The sequence below is a fragment of the Etheostoma spectabile genome, unplaced genomic scaffold (genome assembly GCF_008692095.1).
Source record: "Etheostoma spectabile isolate EspeVRDwgs_2016 unplaced genomic scaffold, UIUC_Espe_1.0 scaffold00008958, whole genome shotgun sequence".
Taxonomy (NCBI): domain Eukaryota; kingdom Metazoa; phylum Chordata; class Actinopteri; order Perciformes; family Percidae; genus Etheostoma; species Etheostoma spectabile.
This window is the reverse complement of record NW_022603644.1, coordinates 17,501-37,069: the sequence shown is the minus strand read 5'-3', so window position 1 is coordinate 37,069 and position 19,569 is coordinate 17,501. Positions and strand designations below refer to the sequence as shown.

At 45.0% G+C, this 19,569-nt stretch overlaps 1 protein-coding gene across 1 annotated transcript in view; it reads right to left on the bottom strand.

The window, feature by feature from the left end:
- Positions 1–11: 11 nt before the first annotated feature.
- LOC116678973 (multidrug resistance-associated protein 1-like) overlaps positions 12–19,569 on the bottom strand; it is a gene marked incomplete at its 3' end in the record, with an annotated part of 37,002 nt that continues 17,444 nt past the window's right edge. Inside the window, 16 exon segments of the mRNA XM_032508710.1 lie at positions 12–70; positions 73–103; positions 315–428; positions 563–689; positions 1,075–1,274; positions 2,832–3,142; positions 4,219–4,426; positions 4,895–5,003; positions 8,378–8,450; positions 8,866–9,055; positions 9,881–10,048; positions 14,686–14,862; positions 16,455–16,651; positions 16,753–16,840; positions 17,809–17,955; positions 19,515–19,569. The exon segment at positions 19,515–19,569 is cut by the window's right edge and continues 149 nt beyond it. Coding sequence (XP_032364601.1) covers positions 12–70; positions 73–103; positions 315–428; positions 563–689; positions 1,075–1,274; positions 2,832–3,142; positions 4,219–4,426; positions 4,895–5,003; positions 8,378–8,450; positions 8,866–9,055; positions 9,881–10,048; positions 14,686–14,862; positions 16,455–16,651; positions 16,753–16,840; positions 17,809–17,955; positions 19,515–19,569 — 2,254 coding nt within the window.

The following is a 19,569-nucleotide window of genomic DNA, read 5'->3' as shown; positions in this document are numbered from 1 at the left end:
TTGTTCAAAGCCCAGTCCAGACCTTTACGGTACTGAAGTCCGTAGTCTTCAAACTGGATGTGTCCCGTGGTGGCCAGGCTGCGGGCAGAAGACTGTCCTCGTGGTCCACGCAGCCTGGGGACACAGTTCAGGTCAGGACACAGTTTAGTAATGTCATGTCAGTGAGAAACATAAATAGACTGAGCTACAAAAAGACAAAAAATAACAATAAACTCATTTATACACGTTACGCCTAAAGAAACTAGCTTCTGGTCTCAGAGCAAAAGAATGTATTATTATTATTATAATTATTATTATTATTCCAGTTCCTAAATGAACCAACCAACCTCTTTGGGCGTGTTGTCGTACTCTTTGACTCTCTCGACCGACACAATGTTGTTCTCCACATCAGTCCAGGACCGGACGATCCAGCTCAAGATACCTGTCACCTAGAAACACACAGAGAGACACACACACATACACACAGACACACAACACACATACAGACACACCCAAGCGAGAAACGTTTGTTAACTTCCTCATTGATTCGTTCCTGGTTTTAAAGCGCCAAAGGGTTTTTAACCTGGAGAGAGTGTGACACGGCCAATCCCACGATGCCCGGGCTCAGTTCATCCCGACCTCGCACCGACAGGACGGCTGCAGCCAAGACCAGCAGGTTCCCCAAAAACTCCAGGTTCACAGCCAGCCACCTGACTCAGAACCATGTTTATTACCCACACCGGACCCAGAACCATGTTCATTACCCACACCTGACCCAGAACCATGTTTATTACCCACGCCTGACCCAGAACCACGTTCATTACCCACACCTGACCCAGAACCATGTTTATTACCCACGCCTGACCCAGAACCATGTTTATTACCCACGCCTGACCCAGAACCACGTTCATTACCCACACCTGACCCAGAACCATGTTTATTACCCACGCCTGACCCAGAACTACTTTCATTAACCACATCTGATCCAAAATCACGTGCATTAACCTCATTAACCTCTTTTTTTTCCCCGTAGAAGAATCAGCTCAAAGATAAATCAGATACGATTAGACGTGTGTGTTTGTTGTTGGGATAAACCTGGTGGCCACGAAGCGAGGGAAGTAGGCTTCCTGGTTGTTGTCAATGCAGCGGTTGGCGTGGAGGACAAAGCGATGCTGCTCGCCGAAGGCTCGGATGACGCTGGCGCCCTGAACAGTCTCGTTTAAATGGCTGTAGATTGGTGAGCGGCTCACAGCCTCGAGGCGTCGCAGCTGACACGAAGACGCCACGTAGAAACTCTGGAGATGCAAGAAACAGTGACAGGAACTAGACACAGTGACAGGAACTAGACACAGTGACAGGAACTACAAAAAGTTACAGGAACAGGAACTAGACACAGTGACAGGAACTAGACACAGTGACAGGAACTACAAACAGTTACAGGAACAGGAACTAGACACAGTGACAGGAACTAGACACAGTGACAGGAACTACAAACAGTTACATGAACTACAAACAGTTACAGGAACAGGAACTACAAACAGTGACAGGAACTAGAAACCGTAACAGGAACTAGACACAGTGACAGGAACTACAAACAGTCACATGAACTACAAACAGTTACAGGAACAGGAACTAGAAACAGTGACAGGAACTAGACACAGTGACAGGGACTAGACACAGTGACAGGAACTACAAACAGTCACATGAACTACAAACAGTTACAGGAACAGGAACTAGAAACAGTGACAGGAACTAGACACAGTGACAGGGACTAGACATAGTTACAGGGACAGGAACTAGACACAGTGACAGGGACTAGACATAGTTACAGGAACTAGAAACAGTGACAGGAACTAGAAACGGTTACAGGAAGGTTCAGCTGGACACCAGAGACATCTACCCAAGGTTTCCATTCAGAGATAAGATTCAGAAGAATCAGGACTAAGTACCCGCCCCCCTTAAAGGTTCCAGTGTTTGAGTCCCTCTCCCAGTCTGCCATCTTCAATAAGTTTGATCTGAGAGTTGCATACTGGGGGGGGGGAGGGGCCTTAGGCCAGTACGAATATGTGGTGGTGCCTGTTCAGTTAAATACTGGTATTATTTTATCGTTGGTTATATAAAGACTGCTGTAGACTCAGTACAGTAGGATCAGGACTAATGGAGACCTGTAGATAAGGATCAGGACTAATGTGTACCTGTAGATAAGGATCAGGACTGATGTAGACCTGTTGATAGGGATTAGGACTGATGTTTACCTGTAGATAAGAATCAGGACAAATGTACCCCTGTAGATAAGGATCAGGACTAATTTAGACCTGTAGATGAGGATCAGGACTGGTGTGTACCTGTATGAAAGTGTGGATGAGGACCAGGACTGATGTGAAACTGTAGATGAGGACCAGGACTGATGTGTAACTGTATGAAGGTGTAGATGAGGACCAGGACGAATGTGTACCTGTAGATGAGGACCAGGACTGATGTGTACCTGTAGATGAGGACCAGGACTGATGTGTACCTGTTGATCAGGACCAGGACTGATGTGTACCTGTCGTTCAAGACCAGGACTGATGTGTATCTGTATGAAGGTGTAGATGAGGACCAGGACTGATGTGTACCTGTAGATCAGGATCAGGACTGATTGTACCTGTAGATGAGGACCAGGACTGATGTGTACCTGTAGACCAGGACTGATGTGTACCTGTAGATGAGGACCAGGACAGATGTGTAGCTGTAGATGAGGACCAGGACTGATGTGTACCTGTCGATCAGGGCCAGGACTGACGTGTACCTCTATGAAGGTGTAGATGAGGACCAGAACTGATGTGTACCTGTAGATCAGGACTAGGACTAACCTGTATGAAGGTGTAGACCGCGGTGAGGGGAAGGAGCACCAGGCCTGTGAGGGGCGTGGCCAACAACAGGATGATGCAGACCTCCAGCAGCTTGAACAGGTACCCCAGCATCATCTTCAGCCCATCGGGGATCATGCAGTCGATGGCGTCCATCTCTCTGGAGAAGCGGTTCAGGAGGTTTCCGCTGGGCGTCACCTCAAAGAACGACACCGGCGAACACAGGACGCTGTGGAGAAGGTCGGCGTGAAGCTGACGCGAGGCCACGATGCCGGCTAGGGCAATGGCAAGCGTGGTCCCGAACAGGGCCATCCCTGAACCACCACGGGGAACACAGAGAAAACACAGATGACCTTTGACCCGTTTTTATATGAGGGAAGAGAGGACCTTTGGCCTGTGAGCTGCCTTGTGAGTTTCTTCCTGCTTCTGGCGAGAGCAGTCGTGTTTTTCCTCCTCTCCCCTCTTATTTTAGCTTGGCTCCTTCCCAGCCTGCAAATTCACCCACCAGCTGTCTGGGGAACTTAAAGAGTGCCTATATGGGGTGATTGAGAGGATGAAGGTTTTACATCTAAGGGCTGACCAGTCCAGTGAACTGTCTCGTAATATCTCAGACCAGACCGGGGAAGCTCAGAAGGGGATTGATACTATCAGGGCCCAGTCGGTGGAGTTGCTTTGTGTGACCACAGAGAAGGTGGATGGACTGCAAAAATCACTACGTGATCTGGATGCTCGTGTGACACTGAGGTCGGTAACAATTGAGTGATGGAAATTGATTCAAACAAATTCCATCGAGTCAACCTAAATTTGGATTGAAAAATGTATCAACTATTGTTGTATAGTTAAAACATCTAGAGACTGGACCAGCTGATATGTGGGTCTGATTATATTTTACCCGAGCGGGAAAACAACCAGGCACCTGGCCTCCTATCTTGTCCCGTGCACTGGCTTATCTCTCCAAGGTCACGCAGATGAACTGAGCTTTAACAACATAGACAGTCTGACGCTACACATTCACACCCACAACTCCTTATCTCACACACACACCATACACTCCCCCCCCATCCCGCCCCGTATCCGTCTGACTGCCTCGTTTCTTGTGTTCTCACACCCTCCCAAACCACCTCAAAACATTCCTCATGTGACCACATGAACTGTGTGTTGTCTTGTGCATTATGTTGTGTATTGTATTTCATTATGTTGCTGTCTGCATGAATCCTTTTCAGAGTGTGTGTGGCGGCGCTTTAAAAAGCTGCGGCCCTGAAGCTCTACCTAAACTCTCTCTAAACTGCATTTTGTTGCATTGTACCTGTACATGTGTAATGACAATAAAGTTGAATCTAATCTAATCTAATCTAACCTAATATGAGGGAAGAGATGACCTTTGACCCACCCTGAGTGAAGCCCAGAGCGGCGAACACGCCCAGCTTCAGGTTGTGGTCGCTTTGCGTCCCGTTGACTGGCGCCTCATCGGCCCACAGGCTCAGCCAATAGCTGTAGGCCAATGAGGACGCCTGCTGGAAGGCACAGAGGAAGACGATGGTCATGATGAAGAGCAGGCCGACGGTCCTGAAGTACTCGCGGTACATATGCAGCTTCACCTGAAACACAACAACGCTTGATCTCACACTGAAAAACACACGACTCTGTCTCATAAAACACACGACTCTGTCTCATAAAACACCATTGTGTCTTTTAATCCTTCATTCAATTTGTCATTTGTCAAATCGTTACAGTTCTGAAGATTAGGTGGAAACAACAATAACTTTACTTATATTACTAATAATACTATATTTACTAATACTTTACTACTTTAACTCTGTAGTTCCAGCGTGTATTTAGTACCGAGAACTGGTTGAAAAAAAACAGGTCTGTAATAACGTATACTTTATTACTATTTATTATATCTAATTATTATTAGTCTCAGTCTTAAGTAAGGTAAGTTGACTCTTTCGTCTTGTGTGTGTTTTCCATCGTGCAGCTGTCTCAGCTGCTTTTCAAGGTTAAACTACTTCAAGTTACTAATAGAGACACAAGCTTTCCTCATGTGGAAGAAGAGAAGGACCTACCCTCCCTGTGTGAGCCTTGTCCACCTCCGTAAGTTTCCCAGCATCCTCAGCGTCCATGTCCTGATCAACGGCCTCCATCACCTGAACACTGGCACTGCTCATATCACAGCAGAAAACACACACACACACACACACACACACGCACACACACACGCACACACATCACTGAATAAATCATTAACATTGCGGTGCAATCACAAAGGCTTTAATTTTGGTAACAGTTAAAACCAGTTCCTGTATGATGTGCACAAACTTCCTGTTTCTCCTGTGTTTCTAAAGATTTTGGCATTAATCCTAACTATGAAAATCCTGTAACTTTCTCTCGCTTTTTGAGGCTTTGTTTTAAAATGTTATTCATTAACCACATTTAAGTTTCAGTTTTTAACATGATCACGACTAAATAAAGAGCAAACAGTCTAACATTTGGTCCCCGTCCAGAGAAAGGCTGGTGAGATGGTTCGGAGTCGGAGACAACTTGACTGAACTGGAAAACTTCTCCCACTCCACCTGAATTATGGAGACAAACAACCAGTCGGCTGACATGTCAAACATGTTGTCGTCTGCTGTCTGTATAAGGGCAACCCAAGCTATAACTGGCACAAGAAGACACCAAGACAACAAGACACCAAGACAAGAAGACAGCCAGACACCAAGACAAGAAGACAAGACGGTCTAGACCTGCTCTACCTGTGAATTAGAGAGTGGTCTAGACCTGCTTTACCTGTGTATTATAGAGCGGTCTAGACCTGCTCTATCTGTAAATTATAGAGCGGTCTAGACCTGCTCTATCTGTAAATTATAGAGTGGTGTAGACCTGCTCTATCTGTAAATTATAGAGTCGTCTAGACCCTGGGTCCCCCCAGGGCTGTGTCCTCTCCCCTCTTTTATTTGTTTTATACAAAAATGCGTGCCAAAGCCATCATGAACAGCGCCACATTATTAAATTTGCAGATGATTCGGTCATTGTTTCCCTCCTCAGCAGTGACGACACTGAACACGGTCCTGTAGTGGATGATTTTATGGACTGGTGTAAAGCCTCCTTTTTAAACATTAATGTGGCAAAAAAAAAGAGATGTGCGTCGACTTCAGAAAAATCCCCACGGTCGTTCCTCCTGTTGTAATGGACAACCAGCCAGTTGGACTTGTGCAGCAGTACAAATATCTGGGGACTGTGATTGACAGTAAACTGGGCTTTGAGTCCCAGGTTGATGCTGTGTGTAAAAAAGCACATCAGCGCATGCACTTTCTCCGTAAGCTTCGAAGTTTTAATGTTGACCCTGTTTTTATGAAAATGTTTTATTCCTGTTTTATTGAATCAGTTCTTACTTTTTCTTTTATCTGCTGGCACGGGTCACTTTCCATTAAACAGGGAAACCGCATGCAAGGTATTGTGAAGGTGTGCAGCAAAATTGTTGGCACACCCTTAAATGACCTCCACGACCTGTACAAGGCCAGATCATTAAAGAAGGCGAGAGCCATCCTGGCTGATCCTAGTCATCCTTTGTGGGATCAATTTAGGCTGCTGCCATCCGGGCGCAGGTATAGTCTGCCACGATGCAGAACAAACAGACTTAAAAGGTCATTCATCCCGGCGGTTATTACCATGGTTAACAATACTCTGTAAATTTAATTTAATTTATGTACTGTGGTTGTGTTTATTGTTGTGGGTTGATAAAATATTGTTACTGCTGGCTGTAATTCAAATTGCCCCTTGGGGATAATAAAGTTACCTTGAACCTTGAACCCTACTCTATCTGTAAATAATAGAACGGTTTAGACCTGCTCTATCTGTAAATTATAGAGTGGTCTAGACCTGCTCCACCTTTAAATTATAGAGCGGTCTAGACCTGCTCTATCTATAAATTATAGAGCGGTCTAGACCTGCTCTATCTGTAAATTATAGAGCGGTCTAGACCTGCTCTATCTGTAAATTATAGAGAGGTCTAGACCTGCTCTATCTGTAAATTATAGAGTGGTCTAGACCTGCTCTATCTGTAAATTATAGAGTGGTCTAGACCTGCTCTACCTGTGAATTATAGAGCGGTCTAGACCTGCTCTATCTGTAAATTATAGAGGGGTCCAGACCTGCTCCACCTTTAAATTAGAGAGCGTTCTAGACCTGCTCTATCTGTAAATTATAGAGCGGTCTAGACCTGCTCTATCTGTAAATTATAAAGCGGTCTAGACCTGCTCTATCTGTAAATTATAGAGTCGTCTAAACCTGCTCTATCTGTAAATTATAGAGCGGTCTAGACCTGCTCTATCTGTAAATTATAGAGTGGTCTAGACCTGCTCTACCTGTGAATTATAGAGCGGTCTAGACCTGCTCTATCTGTAAATTATAGAGGGGTCCAGACCTGCTCCACCTTTAAATTAGAGAGCGTTCTAGACCTGCTCTATCTGTAAATTATAGAGTGGTCTAGACCTGCTCTATCTGTAAAGATTCTTGAGATAACTCTTGTTATGAATTTATTTGATAAATTAAATTAGATGAACAGTTTCATTCACACAAAAAAGTTAACATACTTTTTTCAATGCACATGTAAAACGCTGTTCTTCTATCACAATCAACAAGTTAAATCCAAATTCCAAAACAGGAGTCCTAAGACTGTCCCAGAACACAAGTCCTAAGACTGTCCCAAAACACAAGTCCTAAGACTGTCCCAGAACACAAGTCCTAAGACTGTCCCAAAACACAAGTCCTAAGACTGTCCCAGAACACAAGTCCTAAGACTGTCCCAAAACACGAGTCCTAAGACTGTCCCAAAACACGAGTCCTGAGACTGTCCCAAAACACGAGTCCTAAGACTGTCCCAAAACATGAGTCCTAAGACTGTCCCAAAACACGAGTCCTAAGACTGTCCCAGAACACAAGTCCTAAGACTGTCCGAAAACAAAAGTCCTAAGACTGTCCCAGAACATGAGTCCTAAGACTGTCCTGAAACACAAGTCCTAAGACTGTCCCAGAACACAAGTCCTAAGACTGTCCCAAAACACAAGTCCTAAGACTGTCCCAGAACACAATTCCTAAGACTGTCCCAGAACACGAGTCCTAAGACTGTCCCAAAACACGAGTCCTAAAACTTTCCCAGAACACGAGTCCTAAGACTGTCCCAGAACACGAGTCCTAAGAGTGTCCCAAAACAAAAGTCCTAAGACTGTCCCAAAACCCGAGTCCTAAGACTGTCCCAGAACACAAGTCCTAAGACTGTACCAAAACACGTGTCCTAAGACTGTCCCAAAACACGAGTTCTAAGACTGTCCCAAAACACGTGTCCTAAGACTGTCCCAGAACACAAGTCCTAAGACTGTCCCAGAACACGAGTCCTAAAACTGTCCCAAAACACGAGTCCTAAGACTGTCCCAGAACACGAGTCCTAAAACTGTCCCAAAACACGAGTCCTAAGATTGTCCCAAAACACGAGTCCTAAGACTGTCGACTTTTTGTCTCGTTACAGTTTGGAGTATAGTTTGTGTCTTTACCTGATCAGCTGCTCCTGAGAAAGATCGATGGAGTAATCAGTCATACTGAGACGAGAAACTGACTTCCTGCTGCCTACAAACGCAATACACACACACACACACACACACACATTACATGTACGTTCCAAACCAAACAATATTAATCAGACTCGGGCCTAACAATCATCATTGTTATATATATTGTAATATATGTTGTATGTGGTTCTCCTGTAGTTTACTCAGGTGAAAGTTCAGTTCAGTTCAGTTCAGTTCAAAATGTATTGTCATATGCACCTTAGTACAGAGTACCACAGCAATGAAATACAACATGCCTTATTGCACTCTCTCAGCACCAGTCAACAGTAACAGTTATAATAACAATAATAATAATAATAATATAAAAAACATAAAACCATTAAACCACCACAGTCAACAGTGCTGAGTGACTAAATACAGACCCCAGCCCTCCTTCCTGCTGTGCCATCATTCAGTAACCTTATTAGTCTTACTCTTGTCTCGGGGGACGACGCTCTCTCTGCGCCGGCTTCCACTGAAGGTGTGGATTAATTTGGCGAAGGCTCCCTTCCTGTCCATCAGCTCCATGTAGGATCCAATCTCTGAGATCTGCCCCCCATTCATCACCAGAACCAAGTCTGCTTTAGACAGGAAGCTGAGGCCGTGAGTCACCAGCACACGCGTCTAAAGAACCAATCACAACGCACAACACATTATTTAGCTGATGCCTTTTGCTACATCCAGACCAAGGAATACATCTGGCAATTTACCACAGGTTTGCGCGGAAGTGTGTGTCACTAAAAAACTATTTGTGTGACGTCCCTGTGTTGAGGTCCTGTGAAATCTCACAGTTACTGGTTTCCATCAGATGGTTTATAGATCTGGACATTTCGGAGCACATTTAAAGGCAGCTTAGTTTCCCAGAGAAAGAGAGAAAGAAAGGAGACGGGGGGGGGGCAGTTCAGTACTAGTGTTAACTTTCCTGTGGCAGAGATAGAGGCAGTGATGTTTCCTGTTTCCTCTACAGACTCTCATCCTGTCGCTAATCCTAACCCATACCCCATAGTCTGATCCTCTGGAATACGACCGGTTACAGTAGCGTGACACACGGGTGGCTTTAGGTCTAATGACATCTACCTCGCCCCCCCCCCCTGCAGCAGCCATTTCAGTGAAGGAAAAGATGGCCAACACAGTCTGAACACCCACTTCATCAAAAGAATCCTACAATTAGTGTGTTTCACCACGTGGGTACAACCCAACAATGACAGCTTCTTTAAATATTCTGGACTGATTCAAGAACTCCATTTCCTGTTAATAAGAGAGAGATGTTTGAATGTTTTACATTTTATTCTATGAGCCAAGGTGCTGTCGTAAATATTTATTAATTGTATGTTTATTAATTATTATAATTACAGGTTTCCATGCTGTTCTTTCTAAAAGGACAGAGAACGTCGCTTGAAGCCCGTCGGAGGAAAGTGAGATGATTGGGATACAGGGTCAGGGTCTTGCCTTGTCTTTGAGGAGTCCTCGGGGTCCGATGACATGATCAAAGATGTGTTGTCCAACATGAGCATCAACGGCAGACAGCGGGTCGTCCAACAGGTAAACATCTGACCTCTTGTAGACGGCCCGAGCCAGACTCACCCTCTGTCTCTGGCCGCCAGACAGGTTAAGACCCTGCAGACAGAAACCCATTACAGGGTTAGGGTTAAGGACACAACTGACAGTCCTGCAGACAGGTTAAGACCCTGCAGACAGAAACCCATTACAGGGTTAGGGTTAAGGACACAACTGACAGTCCTGCAGACAGGTTAAGACCCTGCAGACAGAAACCCATTACAGGGTTAGGGTTAAGGACACAACTGACAGTCCTGCAGACAGGTTAAGACCCTGCAGACAGAAACCCATTACAGGGTTAGGGTTAAGGACAAACTGACAGTCCTGCAGACAGGTTAGACCCTGCAGACAGAAACCCATTACAGGGTTAGGGTTAAGGACACAACTGACAGTCCTGCAGACAGGTTGAGACCCTGCAGACAGAAACCCATTAAAGGGTTAGGGTTAAGGACACAACTGACAGTCCTGCAGACAGGTTGAGACCCTGCAGACAGGAAATACATCATCAGAGAACAAAAATAGAGATTACATAGACAAAACCGGGCCGCGGCCGGGAGTTCCTGTAGAGGGGTTGCTAAGACTATCTATCTATCTATCTATCTATCTCTATATATATATATATATATATATATATTAGAGCTGGGCAGCTATTAAAATTTTTAATCGCGATTAATCGCATAATTTCCCTGATTAATCGCGATTAATCGCAAAATGAAATAATTAATTCAAAAGTAGTGTATATAGTGCAATTTTTTTTTAAAAGTTCTGCCATATGAACAAAGTGCTGTAACATTTGTTCTGCAGAAACTTACCAGCATTTAGTTTATAAAGTAGCAGTGAAATAAAATATTTAGTGTACATCTCAACTTAAACATAAAGTATTCATCATGTCCAGAGATGGATTCATCTGGTTGGAACGTGTTGCTAAGTGTGGAGGAAAAGGTTTAGTTTGCATTATTTTCCTTGACAACAGCTAAGTGGGTCACTTATATAACTTGTTGATACACTGTTGTATATCATTGTTTCACTTTTTACTTATTATCGTTTTACTTATATAACCTGTTTTGAGAGTTACAACTTGTTCTGGTCACGTGTCGAGCTCATGTTTTGAGAGCGGTACCCCTGTTTCGAAAACATGGTTTCGAGGCAGGACGTCGGACTTACCAAGGGATAGGGTGAAAGCGAGGACTGGCCCTCCTCGCTCGCACACAATCCTTTGTTTGTTAAGAGAAAAAAAGACGGGGGGTCCCTCAGTCTGACGGAGTCCGCTGTGGGTTAGGTACAAACGCCCAGCCACGTTGATGCGGCTCTGTCCGGATTGACGGCTCCCCAGTCCTGTGTCAAGGTAAGAGCTCAAACGTAGTGTTTACTTTGCATCACGTATTGATAGTGTGGGTCTACACTTGCTGCTTTGATGTATTCTGTAGCGGAATAAAAAGACACACTTATTCTAGCAGAAACAGTGTTGGGGTTCTTGTTTGCAGAGCAGTGTTTACTTTGCATCACGTATTGATAGCGTGAGCGTGTGCTTGCTGCTTTGCTGTGTTCTGTGGCGGAATAAAAAGACACATTTATTCTAGCAGAAACAGTATTTGAGTTTTTGCTTGCAGCCGACCACCCCACGATCCTGTATAAAGATTTCATAAAACACTAAGCAACTCCTTCTTATGTCCACGTCCTTCTTATGTCCACGTCCTTCTTATGTCCACGTCATTCTGTTGTTGTTCTAACTCTGCAGCACTTGCTGGACTGGGTTTAGAGCCCCACAACTTTACTGCACTTTGCAAAGACACTGTCCATCGCGCTGTTAAGCAGAGACACTGAGGGACACTGTCCAACGCGCTGTTAAGCAGAGACACTGAGGGACACTGTCCATTGCGCTGTTAAGCAGAGACACTGAGGGACACTGTCCAACGCGCTGTAAAGCAGAGACACTGTGACAGAACGCTGGAGACCGTGCGCAAAGCAGGGGACATCATCAGAATGTAGAGGTCTCGCAGCACGATCAGATTTTGTATCTTTTCGTACTATCCGTCCTAACAGCGGGGACTTTATTTGACACATTCCACTACTGTGCAACTTCAATAGTGTCCTGCGCATGTCTCAGCATAATGTCTGTCCTCTGTTTTCATTCCACTCAGAGCACGTGAATGCAGCGCCCACTTTTCATCAGTATAATGCACTGGAACTCCGAGATAATTCTGGTTACCCAGTGAGTCCAGTAGTCCCCAGTGAGTCCAGTAGTCCCTGGTGAGTCCAGTAGGCCCCTGTGAGTCCAGTAGTCCCTAGGGTGCATGTTGTAGCGTGGTCACTTTTGCAGTCCTCTCCTTTTCATACAACTCGTGTATTCTTCTTGTGATGGTGCGTGTTGAGGGACTCTCGTACCTGCCGTCGTTGTTGCAATTCTCAGACCGACGTCCTCCACCAGACCGATGTCCTCCACCAGACCGACGTTCTCCACCAGACCAACGTCCTCCACCAGACCAACGTCCTCCACCAGACCGACGTCCTCCACCAGACCGACGTCCTCCACCAGACCGATGTCCTCACCAGACCGATGTCCTCCACCAGACCGTTGTCCTCCTTCAGACCGATGTCCTTCACCACCCTACTGGACTTGCAGTCTGTAGCTGTCCACGTCGCTATGGCATTTGTTAGCGTCTCTTGCCTTTGTTTATCTCTACCCCCCCCCCCCACGCTGCATCTAAAGTAGTCTACACCCCCCCCCAAGCTGCATCTAACGTTGTCTGCTGAAGCCCCGCCCACTGTGTGTTTTGTTGAATGATTTGCTGGTATCACCTGTCAAGGTGATATTTCAGACAGGAAGTACAACAAAACAAATTTCGGCATTAAATTAATTAGTTAACGCGATTATAACACGTTAACTTTCCCAGCCCTTACATTTTATATATACATAAACATACATACACACACACACATACAGTGAGGAAAATAAGTAGTTGAACACCCTGTTATTTTGCAAGTTCTCCCACTTAGAAATCATGAAGGGTCTGAAATTGTCCTCATAGGTGCATGTCCACTGTGAGAGACATAATCTAAAAAAACATCCAGAAATCACAATGTAGGATTTATAACTATTTATTTGTATGATACAGCTGTAAATAAGTATTTAACACCTGAGAAGATCCATGTTAACATCTGGTCCAGCAGCCTTTGTTTACAACGTTTCCTGTAGTTCTTCACCAGGTCTGGCACCCTGCAGAAGGGATTTTGGCCCGCCCCCCTCCCCACAGATCTTCTCTAGACCAGTCAGGTTTCTGGGCTCCCTCCAAAGATTCTCTATTGAGTTTAGGTCTGGAGACTGGCTAGGCCCCCCCAGAACCTTGATCTGGTTCTTTCAGAGCCCCCCCTTGGTTCTGCTGGCTGTGGTCTTCAGGTCTTTGTCATGTTGGAAGACCCAGCCTCGACCCATCTTTAATGCTCTAACTGAGGGAAGGAGGTTGGTCCCCAAAATCTCCCAATCCAGGCCCCGGTCCTCCTCTCCTTAATACAGTGCAGTCCCCCTGTCCCATGTGCAGAAACCCCCCCAAAGCATGATGCTACCCCCCATGCTTCACAGTAGGGATGGTGGTCTTGGGATGGTCCTCATCATTCTTCTTCCTCCAAACACGGTTAGTGGAATCAGGACCAAAAAGTTCTATTCTGGTCTCATCTGACCACAGGACTTCCTCCCATGACTCCTCTGGATCCTCCAGATGGTTGTTGGCAGACTTAAGACTGGCCTGGACATGGTCTGGTTTAAGCAGGGGAACCTTCCGGGCCATGCAGGATTTAAATCATGACGTCTTAGTGTGTTACCAACAGTAACCTTGGAAACGGTGGTCCCAGCTCTTTCCAGGTCCTGGACCAGCTCCTCCCGTGTAGTTCTGGTCTGGTTTCTCACCTTTCTTAGGATCATGGAGACCCCCCGAGGTGAGATCCTGCATGGAGCCCCAGTCCGAGGGAGACTGACAGTCATGTTTAGCTTCTTCCATTTTCTAATGATGTCTCCAACAGTGGACATGTCTTCACCAAGCTGCTTGGACATGTCCCCGTAGTCCTGTCCAGCCTTGTGGAGGGGGACAATGTAGTCTCTAGTGTCTTTGGACAGCTCTTTGGTCTTGGCCATGTTAGTAGTTGGATTCTTACTGATTGTATGGGTGGGACAGGTGTCTTTATGCAGCTAACGACCTCAAACAGGTGCATCTAATTTAGGATAATAAATGGAGGGGGGGGGACATTATGAAGACAGACTAACAGGTCTTTGAGGGACATTATGAAGACAGACTAACAGGTCTTTGAGGGACATTATGAAGACAGACTAACAGGTCTTTGAGGGACATTATGAAGACAGACTAACAGGTCTTTGAGGGACATTATGAAGACAGACTAACAGGTCTTTGAGGGTCAGAATTGTAGCTGATAGACAGGTGTTCAAATACTTATTTGCAGATGTATCATACAAATAAATGGTTAAAAAAGTCATATATTGTGATTTCTGGATTTTTTTTTTTAAGATTATGTCTCTCACAGTGGACATGCACCTACGATGACAATTTCAGACCCTCCATGAGTTATAAGTGGGAGAACTTCAAAAATAGCAGGGTGTTCAAATACTTATTTTCCTCACTGTATATATATATATATATATATATATATATATATAATATATATATATATATATTTATTGTTGGTACCTTCTCTCCAATCTCTGTGGCATCTCCAGCCGGCAGGATGTCCAGGTCCGGCAACAGAGCACATGCCTCCAGAACCCGCCAGTACCAGCTATCTGTCCTCTCTTCACCAAACAAAACGTTGTTCTTCAAAGATGCGTTCTGGATCCAGGCCTGCTGGGGGACGTAGGCCAGTGAACCCTGTGGACACAGACATGTCCTTCATTATCAGAAAGACAATCTGGATCCAGGCCTGCTGGGGGACAAAGGCCAGTGAACCCCGTGGACACAGACAACATGTCCTTCATTATCAGAGAGACGCTCTGGATGCAGGCCTGTTGGGGGACGTAGGCCTGCTGGGGGAAGAAGGTCTGCTGGAGGACGTAGGCAATATATCACTGAGAGAGGATTCTAACATTAGTCACATACATAAATATTGTTTAATATATAAACCTGCACCCAAACAGAAAACATCCATCCATCCATCCATCTTCATCCGCTTATCCGGTATCGGGTCGTGGGGGCAGCAGGCCTCAAGACCCCAAACTTCCCTTTCCCAAACCACATTTACCAGCTCCAACTGGGGGGTCTCAAGGCGTTCCCAGGCCAGGTTGGAAATATAATCTCTCCACCTAGTCTTCTTAGAGGCCTCTACGGACGGCTCACTCAAACAACATTAACCGGGGGGGATAGAAACAATACTAGCAGGGCCAGTGAGCAGAAAGTCAAAACTCTCACAACAATAACCTACAACCTGGCAAGGGTGCGGTTTGGGAAAAAAAAAATCAAGCCTGCAGACCAGCCAAGTAGAAGAGAAAGGGAACTTTATCATCTGAGGGGAGAAATCAAGACTCTCTCCAAGCAATTCTAAAGAGCCCCTGCTGATGGAACGGAAGGAATCAAGGATCTGACGAGTCAACTCCAGAATTACCTCTGCAGACTCCGAAGAGCAGAAAGCCCTCGGAAGAAGAGGAATGATAGGAAGAACCAAAGCTCCAAGTTCACCAAAGACCCCTTCTGGTTCACCATAACACTGCTGGGTGAAGCAAAATCTGGAAGGCTGACCAGCCCAAGAGGAGATGTGGAGACGTTCTTGAGGGAGACCCATGATGGCACCCCAGAAACCAGGCCCTGGATGTCAAACCAAGCATCAACAGTACAAAGACCCCAGAAAAAGAGCTCAACGTCAGTGAACCATCCAGCCCAAGCGGTAAACCCTACAAGGTGTACAAGAAATGCCAAATGCTCCTTTGGAAGTTGTGGAAGTTGTTCCGGAGGATCTGGAGAAAGGGAAGGAAGAAGGCACAGGGCCAGTGAACCTGTCTCGTGCCAAAGGAGGAGAACTCCTCAACCATTGACCAATTCAGAACTATTTCACTGCTACATGTAAAAGGAAAAATCTGTAGAGAAGGAAGCCCGGGATCCAAAAATGGAGTAGGGGCATCTGACAACGCGCAATAACCACAATCCATGTGCATGCAAGGTCGGTGCTAACTGCTCTGGACCACATGGCAACGTGAACCAGAATGAAGTTTAAGCCAAAGAAATCCAGGAGTGTGGTTATCCGAAACGGGAAGTTGACCTACAGGATCAAGCTGCATGTGCAAGAGGAAGTGATTCCATCGATAGAGGAGAATCCAATCAAATGTTCGGAAAGTGGTTCGATGACTCCCTTTCGGACAGGAACAACATGGCCATAGCTTAGCACTGTTAAAAACATGTTGAGAAAGTTTTATTTAATAAAACCTTGATAATTTGATAATAATTTAAAGGGTTATATTGTTTGTTGTGACCTTAACGGAGACGGAGCCGCATATCTTCTCCATCTCCCCCAACACGGCAGCCAGCAGAGACGACTTCCCGGAGCCAACATGGCCGACCACGGCCACCAGGGAGCCCGTCTTCACCTCCATGCTGATTCTCTGCAGACATGGAGGTCCCTCATTGGTCCAGGAGAAAGTCCCGCCCTCAATCGCCACGCCGACTGCATCTAGAGACCAAACACAGAACTCAAAAACTAGGCTAACAGTTCAGTCCTGCTTCCAGTCCTTGTGCTAAGCTAGGCTAACGTCCAGGTGTGTGATGTCATACCGAGGCTGTGAGGAAGTCTCTCCACGTTGTCTGGCTTCAGCTCGTCGGAGCAGAGGAAGTTCCCGACGCGTCTGAGAGAGACAGCGGCCTGACGACGCCAACACAGCAGTCACACGGAGGAACGCAGTACAAGCACCCGCGTATTCAGAGTACACATTAGGAGTAACTATAATGCAGTATTCAGAGTACACATTAGGAGTAACTAGAATAGATTATTCACAGTACATATTAGGAGTAACTGGAATACAGTATTCAAAGTACACATTAGGAGTAACTAGAATACATTATTCACAGTACACATTAGGAGTAACTAGAATGCAGTATTCAGAGTACACATTTGGAGTTACTACAATACAGTAATCAGAATACACATTAGGAGTAACTAGAATACAGTATTCACAGTACACATTAGGAGTAACTAGAATACATATTTGGTTTTCATGTGTGTGTCTTTGTACGTATGTAATGATGTGATGTAATGTTGATGCCTATCTTGGCCAGGTCTCCCTTGCAAAAGAGATTTTTAATCTCAATGGGTATTACCTGCTTAAATAAAGGATAAATAAATAAATAAATAAATACAGTAATCAGAATACACATTAGGAGTAACTAGAGTACAGTGTTCATAGGAACATTAGGAGTATCTAGAATAGCTAACGCTAGCTAACGTTAGCTAAAAGTAGCTCGTGGTGGCAAGACTGCGGTTAGAATTTTGTAGGCGATGTAGTTCTGGACTACAAGTCCAACAATCCAGTTCACATTCAGCCAGTTGGAACAAAAGAACACGCCAGAGTTATATAATATAATATATTATTATATAATATAATGGTTAGTAAGGCCGCATTCATACACTTAGAATATAATCTATAATTATATATATAATGTATAATGTAATTATTATATAAATATATAATAATATGAGTGTAGGAATGCGGCCTTACTAACCATTATATTATATAAAAATATATTGTATTACATAATTGTCTGGCGTAGCCAGAACGGAGGCCTGTGATTGGCAGTAGCCAGAACGGAGGCCTGTGATTGGCTGGGACTTGCCTGCATGGCGGTGCTCATGGCGAAGGGGAGCTGGCTCAGAGGAGCTTTCAGGATGTTGATGAGAGCGAGAGAAACGAAGATCTTCTGAGCATCCAGAACGTTCCGCTCATCGGTCAGCACGTAGACGCAAAACACCGAGAAGGCAATCTGGGTAGGACCAGATCTCAATTAACATATAACAACGACAACAATATCAGTAATAACAATAATATTAACAACAACAATAATAACAAGTGAATCACAAGTGAAAGCCAATGGTAAGCAGCTGGTATTCATCTTACATAAATATCTGTCTGATCACTGCCTCAATCCGCCGACTGTCTATTCAATTCAGGTCTAGACCAGACTCTGGGATGTTATTTATCTCCCAGGTCTTTCATAAAGAGCAGGTCTAGACCAGACTCTGGGATGTTATTTATCTCCCAGGTCTTTCATAAAGAGCAGGTCTAGACCGGACTCTGGGATGTTATTTATCTCCCAGGTCTTTCATAAAGAGCAGGTCTAGACCAGACTCTGGGATGTTATTTATCTCCCAGGTCTTTCATAAAGAGCAGGTCTAGACCGGCCTCTGGGATGTTATTTATCTCCCAGGTCTTTCATAAAGAGCAGGTCTAGACCAGACTCTGGGATGTTATTTATCTCCCAGGTCTTTCATAAAGAGCAGGTCTAGACCGGACCCTGGGATGGTATTTATCCCCCAGGTCTTTCATAAAGAGCAGGTCTAGACCAGGACTCTGGGATGTTATTTATCTCCCAGGTCTTTCACAAAGAGCAGGTCTAGACCAGACTCTGGGATGTTATTTATCTCCCAGGTCTTTCATAAAGAGCAGGTCTAGACCAGACTCTGGGATGTTATTTATCTCCCAGGTCTTTCATAAAGAGCAGGTCTAGACCGGACTCTGGGATGTTATTTATCTCCCAGGTCTTTCATAAAGAGCAGGTCTAGACCAGACTCTGGGATGTTATTTATCTCCCAGGTCTTTCATAAAGAGCAGGTCTAGACCGGCCTCTGGGATGTTATTTATCTCCCAGGTCTTTCATAAAGAGCAGGTCTAGACCAGACTCTGGGATGTTATTTATCTCCCAGGTCTTTCATAAAGAGCAGGTCTAGACCAGGACTCTGGGATGTTATTTATCTCCCAGGTCTTTCACAAAGAGCAGGTCTAGACCAGACTCTGGGATGTTATTTATCTCCCAGGTCTTTCATAAAGAGCAGGTCTAGACCAGACTCTGGGATGTTATTTATCTCCCAGGTCTTTCATAAAGAGCAGGTCTAGACCGGACTCTGGGATGTTATTTATCTCCCAGGTCTTTCATAAAGAGCAGGTCTAGACCAGACTCTGGGATGTTATTTATCTCCCAGGTCTTTCATAAAGAGCAGGTCTAGACCAGACTCTGGGATGTTATTTATCTCCCAGGTCTTTCATAAAGAGCAGGTCTAGACCAGACTCTGGGATGTTATTTATCTCCCAGGTCTTTCCATAAAGAGCAGGTCTAGACCGGACTCTGGGATGTTATTTACAGAAACCCAACAATCAATGAAAACGTGTCTCTGCTCCTGGGAAGTCTGTTGCTCTCAACACAGTATGTTTACTTGATTCAACCAAAGCTCAAACATGATTGGTTAATACATCTCAAACTACTAATGTAATCCAGACTGTTGAGGTTGTGATTTCACAGCCTCCTGATTGGCTCCCCAGACTCACCAGGAAGGAGGAGGAGTTGAAGGACGCCAGAGAGACTGAGTAGAGGATCTGAGAT